The 17028-nt window shown below is 39.6% G+C and overlaps 2 protein-coding genes across 3 annotated transcripts; both read left to right on the top strand.

Annotated features, from left to right (window-relative positions):
- The first annotated feature begins 979 nt into the window (after positions 1–979).
- Positions 980–8263, top strand: FUT11 (fucosyltransferase 11). 2 transcript variants are annotated; one of them, XM_032232312.1, is made up of 3 exons: positions 980–3230; positions 5935–6563; positions 7851–8263. In XM_032232312.1, the coding sequence occupies exons 1-3, from the start codon at positions 2505–2507 to the stop codon at positions 7996–7998; spliced, it is 1503 nt and encodes a 500-aa protein (XP_032088203.1). In that variant the 5' UTR covers positions 980–2504; the 3' UTR covers positions 7999–8263. The 2 variants fall into 2 exon arrangements, with proteins under 2 accessions (XP_032088203.1, XP_032088204.1); XM_032232313.1 differs by having other exon boundaries at positions 981–3230; positions 5935–6560.
- Positions 8264–11970: 3707 nt separating this feature from the next.
- CHCHD1 (coiled-coil-helix-coiled-coil-helix domain containing 1) lies at positions 11971–15478 on the top strand. The gene is made up of 3 exons (XM_032232330.1): positions 11971–12145; positions 13504–13622; positions 15105–15478. Exons 1-3 carry the CDS (start codon positions 12001–12003, stop codon positions 15207–15209), a joined length of 369 nt encoding a protein of 122 aa, XP_032088221.1. The 5' UTR covers positions 11971–12000; the 3' UTR covers positions 15210–15478.
- The last annotated feature ends 1550 nt before the right edge of the window (positions 15479–17028 follow it).

The raw sequence follows: 17028 nt of genomic DNA, 5'->3' as shown, positions 1-17028 counted from the left end.
CACCACCACATGAGGAACTGTATTAAAGGGTCACGGCATTGGGAAAGTTGAGAACCACTGAGCTAGAGAATTCAGTGTTCCCCAATATAGTAAATGGAAACTCTGAAGAACAGATGTAGTGTAGAAACTTTACATCTCTGCCTAACCTTCACCTCTAAATGAAATTTGATAGTTTAACAATTTCAGCTTTGGGAAATTTCACATTTCATCTTTCACAGGAATTATTTTACCATTTGCTAGGTGCCTGATTTGCCCCACAGGGATAATACATTCAAGTTTTCTTGGATTCCATTTTTAAACAATTCTGCCAAAATTTCTAGAGGCATTTTGCTTTAATTACTGGCTGGAACAGCCATGCCTTTTTAATTCAGTTAAGATTTTTCCTTACAATGTTGGATGTATTTCTTCACTTTTCCCCATCTTTTCTACTCTCTTTTCCAACTTCTACCAGATTGAGTTTTGTTTACAAAATTACAACCCCTATAGAAGACAAATGATTTACCATAATTTTCATGTATTTGTTTTATTTAGCAAGTTTATGTGGCCACATATCATATACGTAACATTAAAAACAAATGCAGGATAAGACAACTTTTTTTTAAAAAAAAAAAACAGTAACATACAATACAATACAATAGCAGAGTTGGAAGGGACCTTGGAGGTCTTCTAGTCCAACCCCCTGCCTAGGCAGGAAACCCTATACAGTTCCAGGCAAATGGCTATCCAACATCTTAAAGACTTCCAGCATTCACAACTTCTGGAGGCAAGCTGTTCCACTGATTAATTGTTCTGTCAGGAAATTTCTCCTCATCTCCTTGATTAGTTTACACCCATTGTTTCTTGTTGTACCCTCAGGTGCTTTGGAGAATACTTTGACTTCCTCTTCTTTGTGGCAACCCCTGAGATATTGGAACACTGCTATCATGTCTGCCCTAGTCCTTCTTTTCATTAAACTAGACCTATCCAGTTCCTGCAACCGTTCTTCATATTTTAGTCTCGTCTCGTCCCCTAATCATCTTTGTTGCTCTTCTCTGCACTCTTTCTGGAGTCTACATAAATAACCTATACCTAACTACCTATAATATTCATGACAACACACATTCAGATCAGCCACAAAATAGGCTCACCCATACTGCCAGTGCTCCCAGTTAGATGGCAAAGCCAGGTTTCCAAAAGGCCAATAGGATTGGGGCAAAACTAATATCAGGAAAAAGGCTCTTCCTAGGTGCTTCCATGGAATTTTCTAGTAGATGGGATCTGGAACATGCCTCTCCCATCAGATCAAACAGAAAATTACTTCACAACTGATACATGTAGAGATTTTCCTGTGTTAATATGTATGTTAAGCAGACTGATAAATAATTAAAGATATTCTGGGAAAAACAATCCTGGAGATTTTATTTAAACAATGATTTATTGTCATTTACTCTAAATTGGTCTACATAATTTAATCAAATAGATAAAAATAAAAAGCCATTATAAACAATTAGAAATTACAATTCTTTTTAATATCATGGCAGAAGCATGGCTCTTTCTTTTAGTCAAAACTCAGCTGTGGTTACACAATTATGATTGCAAGGTATAGCTGGCAAACTCTAGAACAAAACTTTCATTTTGATAAACTTACATTTTGGGATAATACCATCTAGAAACTTTTGTTTTTTTCTATTTAATTTCTGCCTGGCACAATTGCAAGACTTCTTGAGAATTACAGTAACAAAGACAAAAAAATCAGTATAATTAAAAACATCCTAAAATCATATTTCTGATCATGACCTAGGCATTACTGACCACACTGTAAATCTTTTTAAAGTTCATGGACTAAGACAGATATTGCATTTTGGATCAGTTTACTCCCAATCAAGTTTTATGGTCCCATTAAAATACTTTTTGACATCATTTGGATGCTTTGGCATGTGTTGAAGGATTCCAAATTGCAGTATTTTTCTACAGAGTGGATATCGTTTGAGTAGAGTTGTAATACCCCATAGAACAAAACAATGGTTTTGTTGTTCTTAAATCTTTAATATTTCTTAATTCTTAAATCTTCTCAGGTCTTAATAGCAAATAATCTTTTTCTGAAAAGGTGCTTTTTTTTTCAAGAGGCAACTGGACTTTCTGGTTTTTCTTTGAAGATGTTTTGCTTCTCATCCACACACACACACACACACACCCAAAAAACCCGAGCGATTTTCTGTCTCTCTCGGAATGGTCTTGCCTTCTCCCTTAATATTTGGGCCGGCCGGGCCAAGGCGACCCAGGGCAGCGGGACAATGGGGTTCCCGGTATTCTTCTTGGGCCCGGCCCAGAGCCGCTGGCTCCCTTGGCCGTATTTGAGGGGAGAACATCAGACGGAGGAGCCTCCTCAGCGCCAAGAAAGAAGTGGGCGCGGAAGCCCCCAGCCACCTTCTCTCCACGCTGGGGCGGAGCGGGGAAATGTCCCCCCGCCAGCGACCCGCCCCGGAGACGACGGCCGCCCCGGGGCGCGCTGAGGCGAAGCGGCCATGGCTTTCCTCCGGCTGGCCCAGCTCGCCGCTTGGTGCTGCTGCTTGGCCCCGCCGCACGCGGGAAGCGGCGCCACGGGAGTCCCCCCGGGGCCCGGGGAGGCCTCGGAGGAGTTGGGAGACGCCGCTAACGCGGCCCGTTTCTTTCAGCCGGCGCAGCTGCATGCCGGACTGAGGGTGGCTGCCGCGCCGTCCTTCCGCGGGCCCGGGAACGGCGATCGGCGCGCCAACCGGGAGCTGCCCATCCTGTTATGGTGGAGCGGCGGCCTCTTCCCGCACTTCCCCGGCGAGACGGCGCGCATCGACTGCCCGCGGGGCTCCTGCCTGGCCACCAAGCAGCGCCGCGTGCGAGCCCACCGGCGGACGCGGTCGCTGCTCTTCTACGGCACGGATTTCCGGGCCTACGAGGCCCCACTACCGCGGCTGCCGCATCAGACCTGGGCCCTCTTCCACGAGGAGTCGCCCATGAACAACTACTTGCTCTCGCACGGCGCCGGCATCCGCCTCTTCAACCACACCGCCACCTTCCGCCGCCAATCCGACTTCCCGCTCAGCCTCCAGTGGCTGCCCGACCTGACTTACCTGCGCCACCCGCCGCTGCGCGGCCTGCCCGAGAAAGACCGCCTGCGCAGGGACGGTCTGGCCCCGCTGCTCTACCTGCAATCTCACTGCGACGTCCCCGCCGACCGCGACCGGTACGTGCGGGAGCTCATGAAGTACATCCAGGTAAGCGGGCTCCGGTCTTGGCGGGGCGTCGCTGGGCTCGGACAGGCCTCGGGGCACTTGGGGAAAGGGAAGCGGAGAGCTGGAGAGCCGGCGCTGAAATAGCGCAAAGAGGGCGATGGTGGGGAAGAGGGTTGGTGGGTCGATTCACAAGAGACGAAGGCGAGCCAGGCGCGGAGCCGCCGGACTTTGCATCGGGAGTTGTTATTTTGATGTCGGGGCCACCATTGCCCCTAATGAGAAGCTGCGCTCAAGGCGGGATTCGCACGCATCCTAGTGAACAAGTGGTTCAAGGTCTTCCATATAACGGTCTGTCGTTGAATACCAAAGCTAGAACAAACTTATTTTATTTATTAGATTCACACCAATCTTTCCTTCGTTGTACCTATTTCTTCTCGCAAAATCACCGTGAGAAGAGCGAAGTCTTCCAGGAATTGGAAGTTGGCTTTCCTTCCCGGAACTGGGCTGGAAGTCCCTAGTGCAGCACTTCAGCCACTGCTTTTTAAAAGCCTTTTGCTAAATAACTTGCTTAGGTTTTTTCCCTGACATTAAAAAACAGATTTACTCTAAATAGAGGAAGTGTTTTTCTTTGCCAGACTAGTCGCTTATAATTACTAGAGTTTGATATCGGTGTCTACATAAATAGGTCCATGTGTCCAATTTACTTCCTGGTGGTTTTATATTCAAATATTATTAGGTCCCGTAGATTGTTTAACCATACTACATTGCTTTCTCAATTCTTCACCAATAAACTTTTGTTTTGGAATTCAGCATCTTATAACTGCTTATCCTCTTTTTTAATCATTTATATTGTAAGTTATGTCTTACAATTTGCACGCAAGTCACAGTGGAACTGTGTGGTTCTGCATAGATTAGGAGGACATTCAATAAAGTTCACTGAGATTTGATTGTATGAAACCTGCTTCTTCCCTATGATCTGAGAATTACTTCATGTGAAAAGCATTGACCAGTAGTCCACATGCTGTATCTATAAGTATGGCACCAAGTTAGGAAGTCATCTCTTTTCCTCATCTTGAAAGCAAAATAGCTGAAGAATGAGAAGAGAAAATGAATGAATGTGGGGAGCGGTCTTGTGTATGTGTACACACACTGAGAGAGATGCCTAGTCCTATTTTGTCATGAAAGCCAGCTGGGTGACTTTGGGCATCCTTCTTTTTAAGCTCAATCGACCTCACAGCGTTGTTGAGAGGAAAATAGGGAGAAGGCATATTAAGTAAGTTTGCCACTTTAAGTTTTATTTTATCAAAATAATACAATTAGTCCTCAATTTACAACCATTTATTTAGTGAATGTTCAAAGTTACAGTGGCTCTAAAAAAATAATGTATGACCATTTTTCACACCTACAACGGTTGCAGACCAAGGTCACATGATCAAAATTCAGGTGCTTGGCAACTGACATATATTTATGATAGTTGCACTGTCCTGGATTCATGTAATCACCATTTGTACCTTCCCAGTGAGCTTCCAACAAGAAAAGTCAGTGGGGAAGCCAGATTTGCTTAACGACTACATGATTCACTTAACATCTGCAGTGATTTGCTTAAGAATTGTGGCAAAAGGATTGTAAAATTGGGTAAAACAACTGCCTTGCTTAACAGAAATTTTGGGCTCAATTGTGGTTATAAGTTGAGAACTATCTGTAAAGTCAGGATATAAATAAAACAAAAAAAAGGAATGAGATAGATATTGATAGACGTTAGATAGACAGACAGAGACATATAGATAGGTAAGTCGGTCGCTCTTGATTCAGAGCTGACAAGTTGCTAAAAAAAAGCTTGTTTGGGTTAAACTGATGGTCCTACCAATAGTTATGGCAAGCAGTTTACCACATTTTTTGATAAGTTCCTGTTTGTCATAATTATGTTTTGAACTTTGAGTGTCAAGTGTGGGAAGAAAAACTCCTGGGTTTGTTCTTCAGCTAGGATACGCCACATATGCTGAGAAGAAATGGATTCAGGAGCCAGCTGCCAGAAAGCGGAATTCTTTTAATGTAGGAAGGCAAGAAGCAGACATGACACAGCTCAAGCATTCTGGCTTGCAAGCAGATTGGCAAACCCATGCCTTCTTATACTTGATTTTCCTTTGAAGCTCCAACAGTTTGATGGGTTTTGATCTGTGTCTTTGGTTGAAGCCGTCTTCCTGCCATAATGGGTTAATCCTATCAGAGCAGGAAAAAAGGAGTTTTGATTTTGCCTTGGTGATTTATTTTTAGCTTAGGTTTGAGTATTGGTTTTGCTTGGTGATTTATTTTTAGCTTAGGTTTGAGTATTTTCTAGGTCTGCCTTGTTATTTTTAGTAATAGCTTTTGGCAGTCTGCCCTGATGTGCAGTTATCTCCTGAGGGCTTCCCTCCTGGTCTTTATTCTGCTAAAGGATAAGCCTGTTTTTATTGTCTGCACTGTTTCAGGGGTTCCTGGCACTGTCTTTTTGGGGTGCACTTCCCACACAAGTCTATGTTAGATAACTAGGAGAGAATTTATCTGAGGAAGTTATTAGTTTATCGAGATGTGATTTTTCCCCCCTCAGGTTATTGTCACATAATAGGTTAATGGCTGGGTATTAATGAAAAAAGACAAAGAATATTTAAAATTTTCTAGCTGCTGCTTCTATAGCAAAGATGCACTGGGGGAGGGAAGAAGAGAAGATGGGGAAAAATGTAACAAATTATTATCATCACTCTTCTAGGTAGACTCTTATGGTAGATGCCTGAACAACCAAAAACTTCCCAATATGAGATTGATGGACACTTCTACAGCCACTACAGAGGACTCTGAATTCATGAATTTTATTTCTAAATACAAATTTCACCTGGCTATGGAGAATGCCATATGTCCTGATTATATGACAGAGAAACTTTGGAGGCCAATGCATGTAGGGGCTATCCCTGTATATCGAGGTTCACCATCTGTACGAGACTGGATGCCTGCTGATCATTCCATTATTCTTATTGATGACTTTGGAAGCCCTAAAGAACTTGCAGAATATATTGATTATTTGGACAGGAACTCAGATGAATATTTGAAATATCTGAAGTACAAGAGTCCACATGGTATTACAAACCAGTTCTTGCTTGAGAACATGAGGAAGCGTGAATGGGGGGTAAATGACATGTCCCTACCTAATTATCTAAATGGATTTGAGTGCTTCGTCTGTGACCGAGAAAATGCAAGACTTAATGCAGAGAGAGAACACAAAAAAACTCATGGGAAATCACTAGCTCCAGAAGTTCATATCGCACAGAATACACACATGGGATGTCCTTCACCAGCACCTGGTTATGGCAATATTGAAGACATTCCTGATGGAGACAGGTAGTTGTATTTATTATTAAGGATATAAAGTTAATTCATTGTTGTGTTTAAATTTTATCTTTTGAGTTAACTAAACTATAGAATGCATTCTTACGTAGCTGTTTGCAAAATTGCACCATATAAGTGAAACTGGACTGGAAAGACATGATCCAATTATATTATTAAATACATTGTACTCTAGAGCCATTTTAGGACAACCTAGTATTACACTGAATGTCTAGATTTAAATTAAATTTTAAATACAATTATGTAGTTAATATTCTCACTATAAAAATAAGCTTAAAAGAATGGGTAATTCTGATCATTCTCTCAATGCAGACATCACATAGGATTGCAGAATATGTAAACTATAGAATGCCAACTTTTCAACCAATCCCAGTGTTTGTGCTTTTAATAGAAGAATATGAAGAGTTAACGTGCTACAACATTTGTCTCTCACACAGCAGCCTCCACTAATTAAAACAAGAGTTCTCAAGATACAGATATTGTTTCATGACCACCTGAAACAATAACATGCATCTGTGTTACACCCAACCCTTGAATAAAAATAATAATTTCACTGGGGTATTAGGGAAGAAAAAATATACTACTTTTAATAATTACATTTAAGCTGTATGTCAAAGAAAACAAAACTTACAGTATTATAATATGAAACTGATGATAAGCAAAAAGCTCTAATAAAATTTAAAACTGCAAATTTAATGGAAGGAACAATTTCATTTACTTTTGCATAATTACTGAAAGGGGGATTTTCATTTTGAAAGCAGCTTAACTCATCAATAAAGTCAGGAAAGCTAAGAGGAGGAGGTTTTCTTGTCTTAAATCTGCTTCTCCTAAAATGTTGCAGTTTGTAGAACATAGGCGGGTGATTAGATGCATAATACAATAGAGGCAACATAACCATAAATATGTAGGATGAAACAATTGCTATTACAATTATGTTTAGTCTTACTGATTTTTACTGTATGCAAAAATAGTTTGAGATCATAACTGTAATAGCTTATTCATCATCACTTCTACATTACCTGATCCATATATATTAAAGTTGTTTCCAGATTTTTCTTTCAACAAGGCTATTAATTTCTGTAGAAAATATGTGGTTTAACTTTAGAAATAAATATTTCATGAAGTTCCAGATTAATACCAAAATGTTGGCCAATATCTAGGCAAGTGAGTAACAGCCTACTTTGTTTTTATCTTCCCATTTAGTTGCAAAATCATGCTTTATTTTGACCATATGATCTATTATCTGACAAAAAAATTAAAGAATATTTTTCTTCTATGTTTCAGCTGGAAAGAAATGTGGCTTCAAGATTACTGGCAGAGTCTTGATCAAGGGGAAGCTCTCACAGCTATGATTCATCAGAATGAAACTCATCAAGGGAAGTTTTGGGATTATATGCATAAAATCTTCTTGAAAAGAACTCAGCATAACTAACCAATTAGGATTCTTTCATGTTATATGAACAATGGGCAGAATATGTACTCTTACCAACTTGCCTTACATGACAACTGAATGTGTTAATCAGGCAGATACCAGATATACCATCCAGGAATAAGACAATAACATTTCTGCTGATTTTAATTAGAATTAAATCAAATCAATTGTTTTTATAAAATATTTTTATTAAAAAGTGACTACTGCAATTCATTAAATATACTTTTTAATTATGTAAATAAAAGTCCTTTGTATATACTGAGAATTGAAAATGCAACGGTGTACTAATGTTAATGTGCTGTTCTGGGACCATGGAGAATTAGGATCAAGTCATCCCTTAATGGTGGAAATTCGTTTCCTGACTGAATCAGCCCAGTCTCTCAGCCCAGCCTACCTCACAGGACTGCTGTTGTGGGGATAAATATGAAGGCAGATCCCATGTAAAGCTGCCTTGGGCGCCAGGAAGTGGGGTGGAATACAAATCAAATAAATCTTTAATTAACTACTTTTCAGAGCCTAATTACTTAAGATTAGAGATAAATTCAAATTTTCTGCCTCCAAATTATTCAAGGGAATGTATGTGGATAAACTGGGGGCTCTGAGAGAAACCTTTTCCCTTTTAATTTGAAATGCTCTGAATGTAGTATTACAACCGTTCATGGGCTATTAGGTAACCAGCAGGCTTTGTGCATTTTTAAAGAGGTAAAAATTACATTGGGCTTATTTATTTAAAGGGCTTTAATAAGCGGAAAAGAGAGTTTAACAAAAGAAAAAAGAGTGGTAAAAAAAAGCCTAGAATGATTCAGAAATGGGCTGAAACAGTGAAGGTACTAGAATCTGCTATTGCTTTAATTCTGATACAGCTATAATATTTTTATTGATTTTAGCTCATAAAATCTGAACAGATGTTTTTAGGATGGCTCTATCTGCTAGAGGTGCCCCCACATGCAAGACGAGAGAAACAATTCCGACACTTGGCAACTGACTCATATTTATGATGGTTACAGTCAGGGGTGGGTTCCAGCAGACTACTGCCGGTTCACTCAGGCACGCGCCGTGCGTGCACACATGCACAGTACAATTTAAATTGCTATGGACAGAAGCAAAAAACAAGATGGTGGCCCCTATGGCGCTGTCAAGAGAACCAGTTTGGGAGCCTGGCAGGCATGGGTCGCTGCCCAAGCTACTACTGGTTTGGCCAAACTGGGCCGAATCGGTAGGAACCCCTCCACTGGAAGCCAGATTCATTTAACAACCGTTTGCTAACTTAACATCTGCAGTGATCAGACAAGAGAAGAGCCCCCGATTCATTAATAGTCAAAGGAAGAAATTTAGGAAGAACCCACCCTAATTGTTCAGTTATAAATGGTGGCAGGAAGTTTGCAAAATTCTGCTAATACAGCTTCAAATAGGGTGGAATTAGCTCATCTAATCATGTTTCCTGTTTACATGGGATCGCTGAAAAAACATGGACTAAGGCGGAATTTCCTTAACATGAGTTATTAAATTGTGGGGAAGCCGGCCTCCTGAACTCATGAATACTTCATCACAGAAGTTTTCAAGAAAAGATTGGGCAGGCATTTGTTCAGGATGGTATGACGATTCCTGCTCTGGGTAGGGAACTGGACTAGAAGACCTCCAAGGTCCCTCTCAATCCTGATTCTATGTTTTAGTTTTGAGACAATTCACTGCACAAAAAAAAGTATAATCCAAAGACAGTGGGAAATCTGGAAGAATAACAAAGGTGATAGCTAGCTAGAAAAAAGGGAATTTACCATAACTGTTTTATGTGCAAGAGAATTGTGAGAATTGTTACCAATTTTTGCTAAGACTTGGTATATAATATCCAGAGCGTAACATTCACTGCCATTATTTATATAATTTAAATAATTAATTTAAACAAAAAGGTCAAAATGTCTTAATATTGTAATGTTCCAAAAACAATAAGAAATTCAACTACTTTGCTTTACATCTTACCAATGTGAGCATGAGGCACATTGCCTGACTCCCTCCTCCTCCTGTTTTTTCCCCCCAGTGTGAATGGATACCTAGCCATATCTTTTTAATGTATAGGCTTATTTTTCCATGTGAAAAGCAATTATTTTAAGTATCCTTCACCTGTTAATAACTAAATCTAATAGAATTCAAGAAGAATTACAGAGGAAGACTTTCTGGTGCTGTTTAAAAAACATCATATATATCATAATTTATCAGACATAAAATGAATGCAGATGCTGAGCCAAGATGGTCCATACTGCTCATTAAACGCTTGAGACAGACGTTATGTCATACCTGGCACTGGGAGGCCTAAGGACATTACAGATATAGTACTGAACAGGAAAATAGTGACAGGACTGCAAATATTGTTTCAGGCTGCATTAGACATATTCTGAAATTGTTGCAGGTGTGCAAACCCTTTCAAAAATATAGAAACCATCAATCCCAAGCCAGCATCTTAGCAGAACCTTATGGCAGCCAATGGTATTTGTCTCCAAGAGGTCTCTGGTAGCCAGAAAAAAATAGTGAGACTAATCTGTTGAATGACATGAAACCACAATTGGTTACTGTAAAGTTTTCGTCGGAATATTCAGTGCAGTTGGATGGATAGAAAGACAGGTATTGAAAATAAGGTACCCAAAGGTACCTTCATGTAAGAAATTATTCATGATTGGCAAAAGCATACATTGATAAAAAGGAGATCAATAGAATATATCTACAATGAGAAATTGACTTTATTCGCATTCATTAAATTTGCAAGTTCAAAAGAGTCCTATAATTCTAAAATCCTCATTACAAAGCCATTTAACAGGCTTGGCTACATATGTCGTACTTATTAAAGGAAAGGAGAAATTTTCAAAGCCAAATTTCAGAATCAGTAAATTGTTTCACCTCCGACTGCAACTGCCACATGGTTCCTCTAAAACAAAAATTAATTTTCTTAAGCAACTACATTTTGTATATTACAGAAAGGAAAATACATTAGCTGAGAAATCACATTAAATTTGTTCCCAGGTCCATTGTTCCCTTGAGTCTCTATGACTCTATGATGGAACAGAATAAATCCATCAGTAAAGAATCTGAATAAATGTAGCAAATTGGTATTTTTAAAACACATTATTGGGTTCATATGTAGATTTCAATAAGTATTTAGACCAGGATGTTACTGGGGAATGTAAATACAGAAATTTTCTATTGAAAGCAAGAATAAAGCTATATATCCACTCTCATAGCTAAAATGAGATCATCATCTTTCTGGGTTGTTTTTTGCACCTCAGTTGATTTCAAGCAGTTACGTATAATGTTCTGGTATAATGTTCTGCATCCTGGGACTCTTCAAATAAGTTTTAGCAGCTCTTTAAATGAAATCACTAAGCTATGAATAAATGGTTTGTGGAAGAGACTTGATTATGTTGAATGGCTGCATCAATAAATGCCAGCTTTTCTTTTCAAAGATCAGAACTCTTACAGTGTGAAATAAGAGACAGTCTCATTTAACTGGAAGAACAGTGGATTGGTAAGATTTTAATCATATGCCCCCAATACAGCATGATCCTACAGATCTTAATGCAGAACTAAATTACATCGATCTCATTGTTACAGAGTTCAAAAAACTAACCATATCTTTCATTGAACAAGCCAAAAATTGTCATTTTAAACACTGAACTTTTAAACAGTGACACTGATTCTGGGAGTTTAAGTCCACAAGTCTTAAAGTTTCCAAGTTTGGACACCCCTGCACTACTCTTTCTAACCCTCCTCCTCCCGAGTCACTTTGGCGGGGAGCCCCGCGTTCAGAATGTCGGGGATTGCGCGGCCGACCACGGCCGCTCCAACACGGGAGCAGCTCCAAGAAGTCCGCGGCTTCCCGGCTGGACATCTCCGCCCAACGGGAGAGTTTGGCGCACACTCGCTGGGGATCTCAGTGGCTGCCGCTCTTGAGCACCGGAAGTGCGGCTCTATGGTACGCGGGCAATCACGTGGCGACCGCTCTTCCGGTGTGCCATGGCGGGCTCTCATGGCGGAATCTCCTTCTTGAGGAGCCACTGTGGCGACTTCGTGAAGGTCCCGGGCAGGCGCCGCCCGATCAAGGCCAAACTGCCTCTGGCGCTAGCCGACCGCGTCTCCAACCGGACTCTGAAGCTCGGAGGTAGGCGGAGGCGGGCAGCGCCCAGCGGTCCTCCGCGCAACAAACCCGCCTTTCCGTCCTATTTCGGGCGTTTGGTTTGTGGTGGGTCGTGGAGGGAACCGAAGGTGGTTTTCGAAGTCCAGAGCCTGTAATGGCTGGGAAAGGGGGAACCGCCAGGAAGGAGGCGGAGGCGGCAAGTCACTTTCGTGCCCGTAACATTAATAGATTAACAGAATTGGAATGGACCCTAGAGTTCATCTAGTCCAACGCCACCCCGCTCAAACAGGAGACCATACACCATTTCTGACAGATGGCAGTCCAGTCTCTTCTTGAAAGCCTCCAGGGATGAAGCTCCCAACAACTTCCGAAGGGAACTTCTGTTCCATTGGTTGATTGTTCTCACTGTCAGAAAATTTCTCCTTATTTCCAGGTTGAATCTTTCTTTGTTCAGTTTCCATGCATTATTCCTTCTCTGGCCTTCAGGTGCCTTGGAGAATAGCTTGAGTCCTTCTTCTCTGTGGCAGCCCCTCAAATATTGGAAGACTGCTATCCTGCCTCCCCTGGTCCTTCTCTTCACTAGACTAGCCCTGCCCAGTTCCTGCAACCGTTAATTGTATGCTTTAGCCTCCAGTCCCCTCATCCTCCTGGTTGCTCTTCTCTGCACTTTTTCTAAAGTCTCAACATATTTTTATAGTGTTGTGACTAAAACTGGATGCAGGATTCTAGGTGTGGTCCGGATCATCTTGACTTCACCTACGTTTCTGTGGGCTCCTTGAAGGGCGTATGACAAGTATATATATATTTGAAAAGAATTATCCGCGTACGCTGTAATTTCTCAACCTCCATAACTTTTAAGGCATATAAACTTCAACTCCCATAATTCCTTGGTATAGGCTAGAGCAGTGGTTCCCAAACTTGGCAACTTTAAGACTTGCGGACTCTGGAGAATTCTGGGAGTTGAAGTCCACAAGTCTTAAAGTTGCCAAGTTTGGGAAGCACTGGGCTAGAGGGGGAAGCTTACCCCATGTACATATGTACTGACATTCTATATGTATGTACTGGTTCACACAGCTGCTCCCGATTCTGCTAAAATTTATCTGATCGAATATCTCTCTTGTGCCAGGCATTACATACAACAGGGATCTGGCCCACCTTGATCTGAAGTCTTTCCATTGACCAGTGACTTTCCCCCTGATCCTCCTTCCCATTATACATACTATTTAAGAATTTTCAATTCCAATGGAAGGTAACAGCCTCTTGGAATAATATGCTGTGATCAGTGTCTGCTGTATGTTCTTCCTCATTTTGTGTGTTTTGCAATAGATTGGTAGAAGCTATAAAATACTCCTGGATAATGGGACTTACTTTTTATTTTACAGAGGCAAGTTGTGTTACAGAGATGGCATTGATGATGGCTTGTTGGAAGGCAAATGAGTTCAGTGACAGTGTTTGTGCTAAGGAGATTACAACATTTTTTGAATGTGCAGCAAAAGCAGAAGTAATTGCATTTTATTTTTTCCCAATATTCTATAAAGAAATTGTTTTCCATATATATTGAGTTTGTAATGCCTTAGAATCACCAATTGTTTTAATTGCATTGCATTTTATTTAAAATTTCTTTAATAAACTTTCATCTAATTAAAATGGGCAGCAATGATAATTTAGCAAATATAAGTAAAGACAATTGATGCTTCAAACTGCTGGTACTAGCATCTGAAATCCTAAATAAATTGCTCTTGAATTGATTTAAAATACTTGTCAGCCAGGGAAAGTAGTCAGTGGTGATACTGCTGGATTCCATAATACTGGCATTTACATTATTAAAATGAGAAACAAGACTAGGATAACATCACTACCACTATTGTCATTTCTTCTGAAATGAGTCTGCTTTAACTCTTTGTTATCCTCACTCGTGAACCACTTTTTTATAAAAGCCAAAGAACTGTGCAAACTATTTTGAACTCAGAACAACCCTGGGAGGTGCAGTTTTGAAATACTTCTGTGTTGATTCAGCTTGGAAATGACTCAATTGGGAATGCTTATTTTGACCTCTGAATAGAGCCATGATGAGATCACATTGCTTCTGGTGATGTTGGAACATCCCAATTGAAGCTTGAAACTTAAAAAATAGTCCAAATTGCATTTTTTTGAAACTCTATTGATTTCTGCCATCTTTTTCTAGAACCAACAAGTTAAAATTGACCCTGTTATTGGGAGCGTGCTCCTTGAGATAGGAGAAGAATAGCACAGAGGGACAATGCTCAATACTCAAACAGCTAACTTTATTGCTAACAAAATAAATAAAAATGGAGGTAGCATATGCCTAATTGTTTAACTATTGTTACAAAATAAAATTGAGAGAAAAAGTTGGAAGTATGCCATATCCCCAAAATTGGTTTTCGATATCTGGAAGACTGCATTTAAGTCTTATTCCCATACTAAGGGTACCATGAAAGTATCCTATGCTTCATTAAATCCTAAAATTGGAAGTAGTCATAATGCTTTGTAAAAAAGGAAACTTGTTTAAAGAAAAATAATTGCCGAATGGTCCATACATTACATATTTGCTTCTCATTGTTTTCTTTGTGGTTATAGAAAGACATAATAATTTATATAGAATGCATCATAAAAGTCATATTGCTAATTCTTCTTTTTCTGTTACATTTATTTGTAGAATATAATAGATTCTTAAAAAACAACTAACAAGATTAAGACCAAACTAGTCACAAAGTATGACCAAAATAATATATTTTTCTCATACTCCTAGGGATAGATTTTAAAATTTCAACTACTCTACATTTGCCATAAAATTAATTGTTAATTTGAGTAATAAATAAGAAATAGACTTTTGACAATACCAGTTCAGTTTGTCAAAATTAACTCTAGTCATTTAACGATTGGGATCAGTAACGTTGGAAAAATCACTGGGAATTTACAGTGCAGTTCAATAACTGCATAAATTTATTTGTGCTTTTTTCAGGCAAAGAAAAAGGAGACAACTCCAGAAGAATCTTCGGGAACTCTTAATTCACAACAAGTCAACAAATTACTTGGACGATTCCCAAATATTACACACTATTATTAACAAAAATTGTTTCTGTAAATATCTGATTAAAACCTGAAATTAGATCAAGTTTGGAAAACTCCCCCACCCCCACTTGTTAAAACTGAGGAGAAATAATCTTCAGAATTGCCAGATATAAGTGACTTTGTCTAAAAAGATCTGCTGCCAGTAAGACCAAACTTACATTTTCTCTGATGTGAAGGTTCTTCAAGCAAAAAACTTCCTTATAGATTGTTCAGTTATTGTCATATTGAGTTATATGAAATAAAATCTTATAATGAAACATGCTATATAGATACTAAAATTAAATTATAAATTAAATATATAGTTTTTCATGTATATTCAAGTTCTTGATAATGAAGTTTTCTCTTTTAACCCTGGCTAAAAGTGTGTTTCTGGCCTACTAGATGAAGATAACTACCATAAATCCGCTTATCCTCTCCATGAGATTCCCTCCTCTCTCTCCTGGATCTTTCTTGGGAGCAGCACTTCTCTAGATCATGATTGTCTCTTCGTTTTTCCTAGTGGGAATGTGACTGACAGTTGAATCCAGTCCCCAAGGAGCTGTTGCTTGAAAGTACTCTCAACCAGCAGCTCTTATAAGTCCTGCTTCCAAAAATTACCCATTGCTAAGTCCTAAGAGTGTCTTGACATTTATGGAATGAGGCTTTGAGAATGGAGGCACTTTGATTCTCCCTAATAATATCCAGAGCCCAGGAAAAGCCCTTGGTAAGATCTTTATGCTGCATCCTAGTACCCATTCAAACCAAAAGCATGTTTAATATAATAGGCATCTCATGATCTGTGTGGGTCATGGTAGAAAGTGATGAGTACTGGCACCAATAATATTACTTTTTACCAAATTAAACCAGTGAAAAATTGTCCAAATGAAATAATCTAGATCAGGGGTGTCATTGAGGGCATTAGGGCTATGTTTGACATCCGAGGAGCAGTCTGTGTCTGTGGCCGGGGGTGGGCGTGGCCGGAGTGGGTGTTGGACACAGGCTCAAAATGCATTTTCCCCCTTCTTTCTTTCCACGGTTCTTTATTATAAGCATTTACCTATTTCTTCTACCAGATATTACTGGCAAACATTTATTACTTATTCTTCATACTCCACTAAACTTTTTGTTTCTAAATTTATACCCTGTTTAATAATAAATTGTTTTTCCAGGCAGAAAAGCTATTTATGCTATTGTATTTTTTTATTCAACTAATAATAAAAATACAATAGCATAAGTAACATAATACCAGATCTAACAGCAGAGGCCAATTTCCAGGATAGTAAATAGAAATGGCTGTCAAGTATAGATTGTGGATTGAAGATTAAATGGACCTACAATATGTAAAACCCAGCATTAAACTGTAGTGTAGTATAGTGTAGCATTAGTATATATATATAGAAGGTTGCTTGTTTTCTATTAGATCAGGCACTTACTTGAGGCCACATAATTGTAATCCAGTCCATTCAAATCCCCCTGCAGCACTTTGCTGGCTGAAAACGCGCCACATGTGTGGGTGGGAGCGGTCTTAGAGATTCTTTGGTTGGTCTGTTTACTGATGGCTATTTGGCAGTTTCTTGATTGGAGGACCACTTACTTGATTTTTGGTCTGAAGTTATCCTTGGGAGTTAATCTATGCTGATCTTGGTAATTACTGGTGGAGAAATGCTGGAGTCTTTGTTCTCTTGGGCTAATTGATTGGCTCTCTTGCATAATCTACAGATGTTGTTAATGTCTATGTGTCTATTGATGGGTGATTTGTCAGAGTGCCAGGCTTCTAGAACAGGGATGTCAAGCTCAAGACCCATGAGCTGAATTCGGCCCACGGAGTTGCTTAA

The sequence above is a fragment of the Thamnophis elegans genome, chromosome 15, assembly GCF_009769535.1.
Source record: "Thamnophis elegans isolate rThaEle1 chromosome 15, rThaEle1.pri, whole genome shotgun sequence".
In the NCBI taxonomy this organism is placed as follows: domain Eukaryota; kingdom Metazoa; phylum Chordata; class Lepidosauria; order Squamata; family Colubridae; genus Thamnophis; species Thamnophis elegans.
Note: the sequence above shows the minus strand (reverse complement) of the source record. Positions and strands in the feature narration are given on the sequence as shown.

Bases quoted from the DNA above. Each gene is read 5' to 3' on its own strand.
- FUT11 (XM_032232312.1), top strand. From the start codon at position 2,505: ATGGCTTTCCTCCGGCTGGCCCAGCTCGCCGCTTGGTGCTGCTGCTTG. The intron at 3,231-5,934 runs GTAAGCGGGCTC...TCACTCTTCTAG, and splicing joins AGCTCATGAAGTACATCCAG to GTAGACTCTTATGGTAGATG. The intron at 6,564-7,850 runs GTTGTATTTATT...TCTATGTTTCAG, and splicing joins ATTCCTGATGGAGACAGGTA to CTGGAAAGAAATGTGGCTTC.
- CHCHD1 (XM_032232330.1), top strand. From the start codon at position 12,001: ATGGCGGGCTCTCATGGCGGAATCTCCTTCTTGAGGAGCCACTGTGGC. The intron at 12,146-13,503 runs GTAGGCGGAGGC...TTTATTTTACAG, and splicing joins CCGGACTCTGAAGCTCGGAG to AGGCAAGTTGTGTTACAGAG. The intron at 13,623-15,104 runs GTAATTGCATTT...TGCTTTTTTCAG, and splicing joins AATGTGCAGCAAAAGCAGAA to GCAAAGAAAAAGGAGACAAC.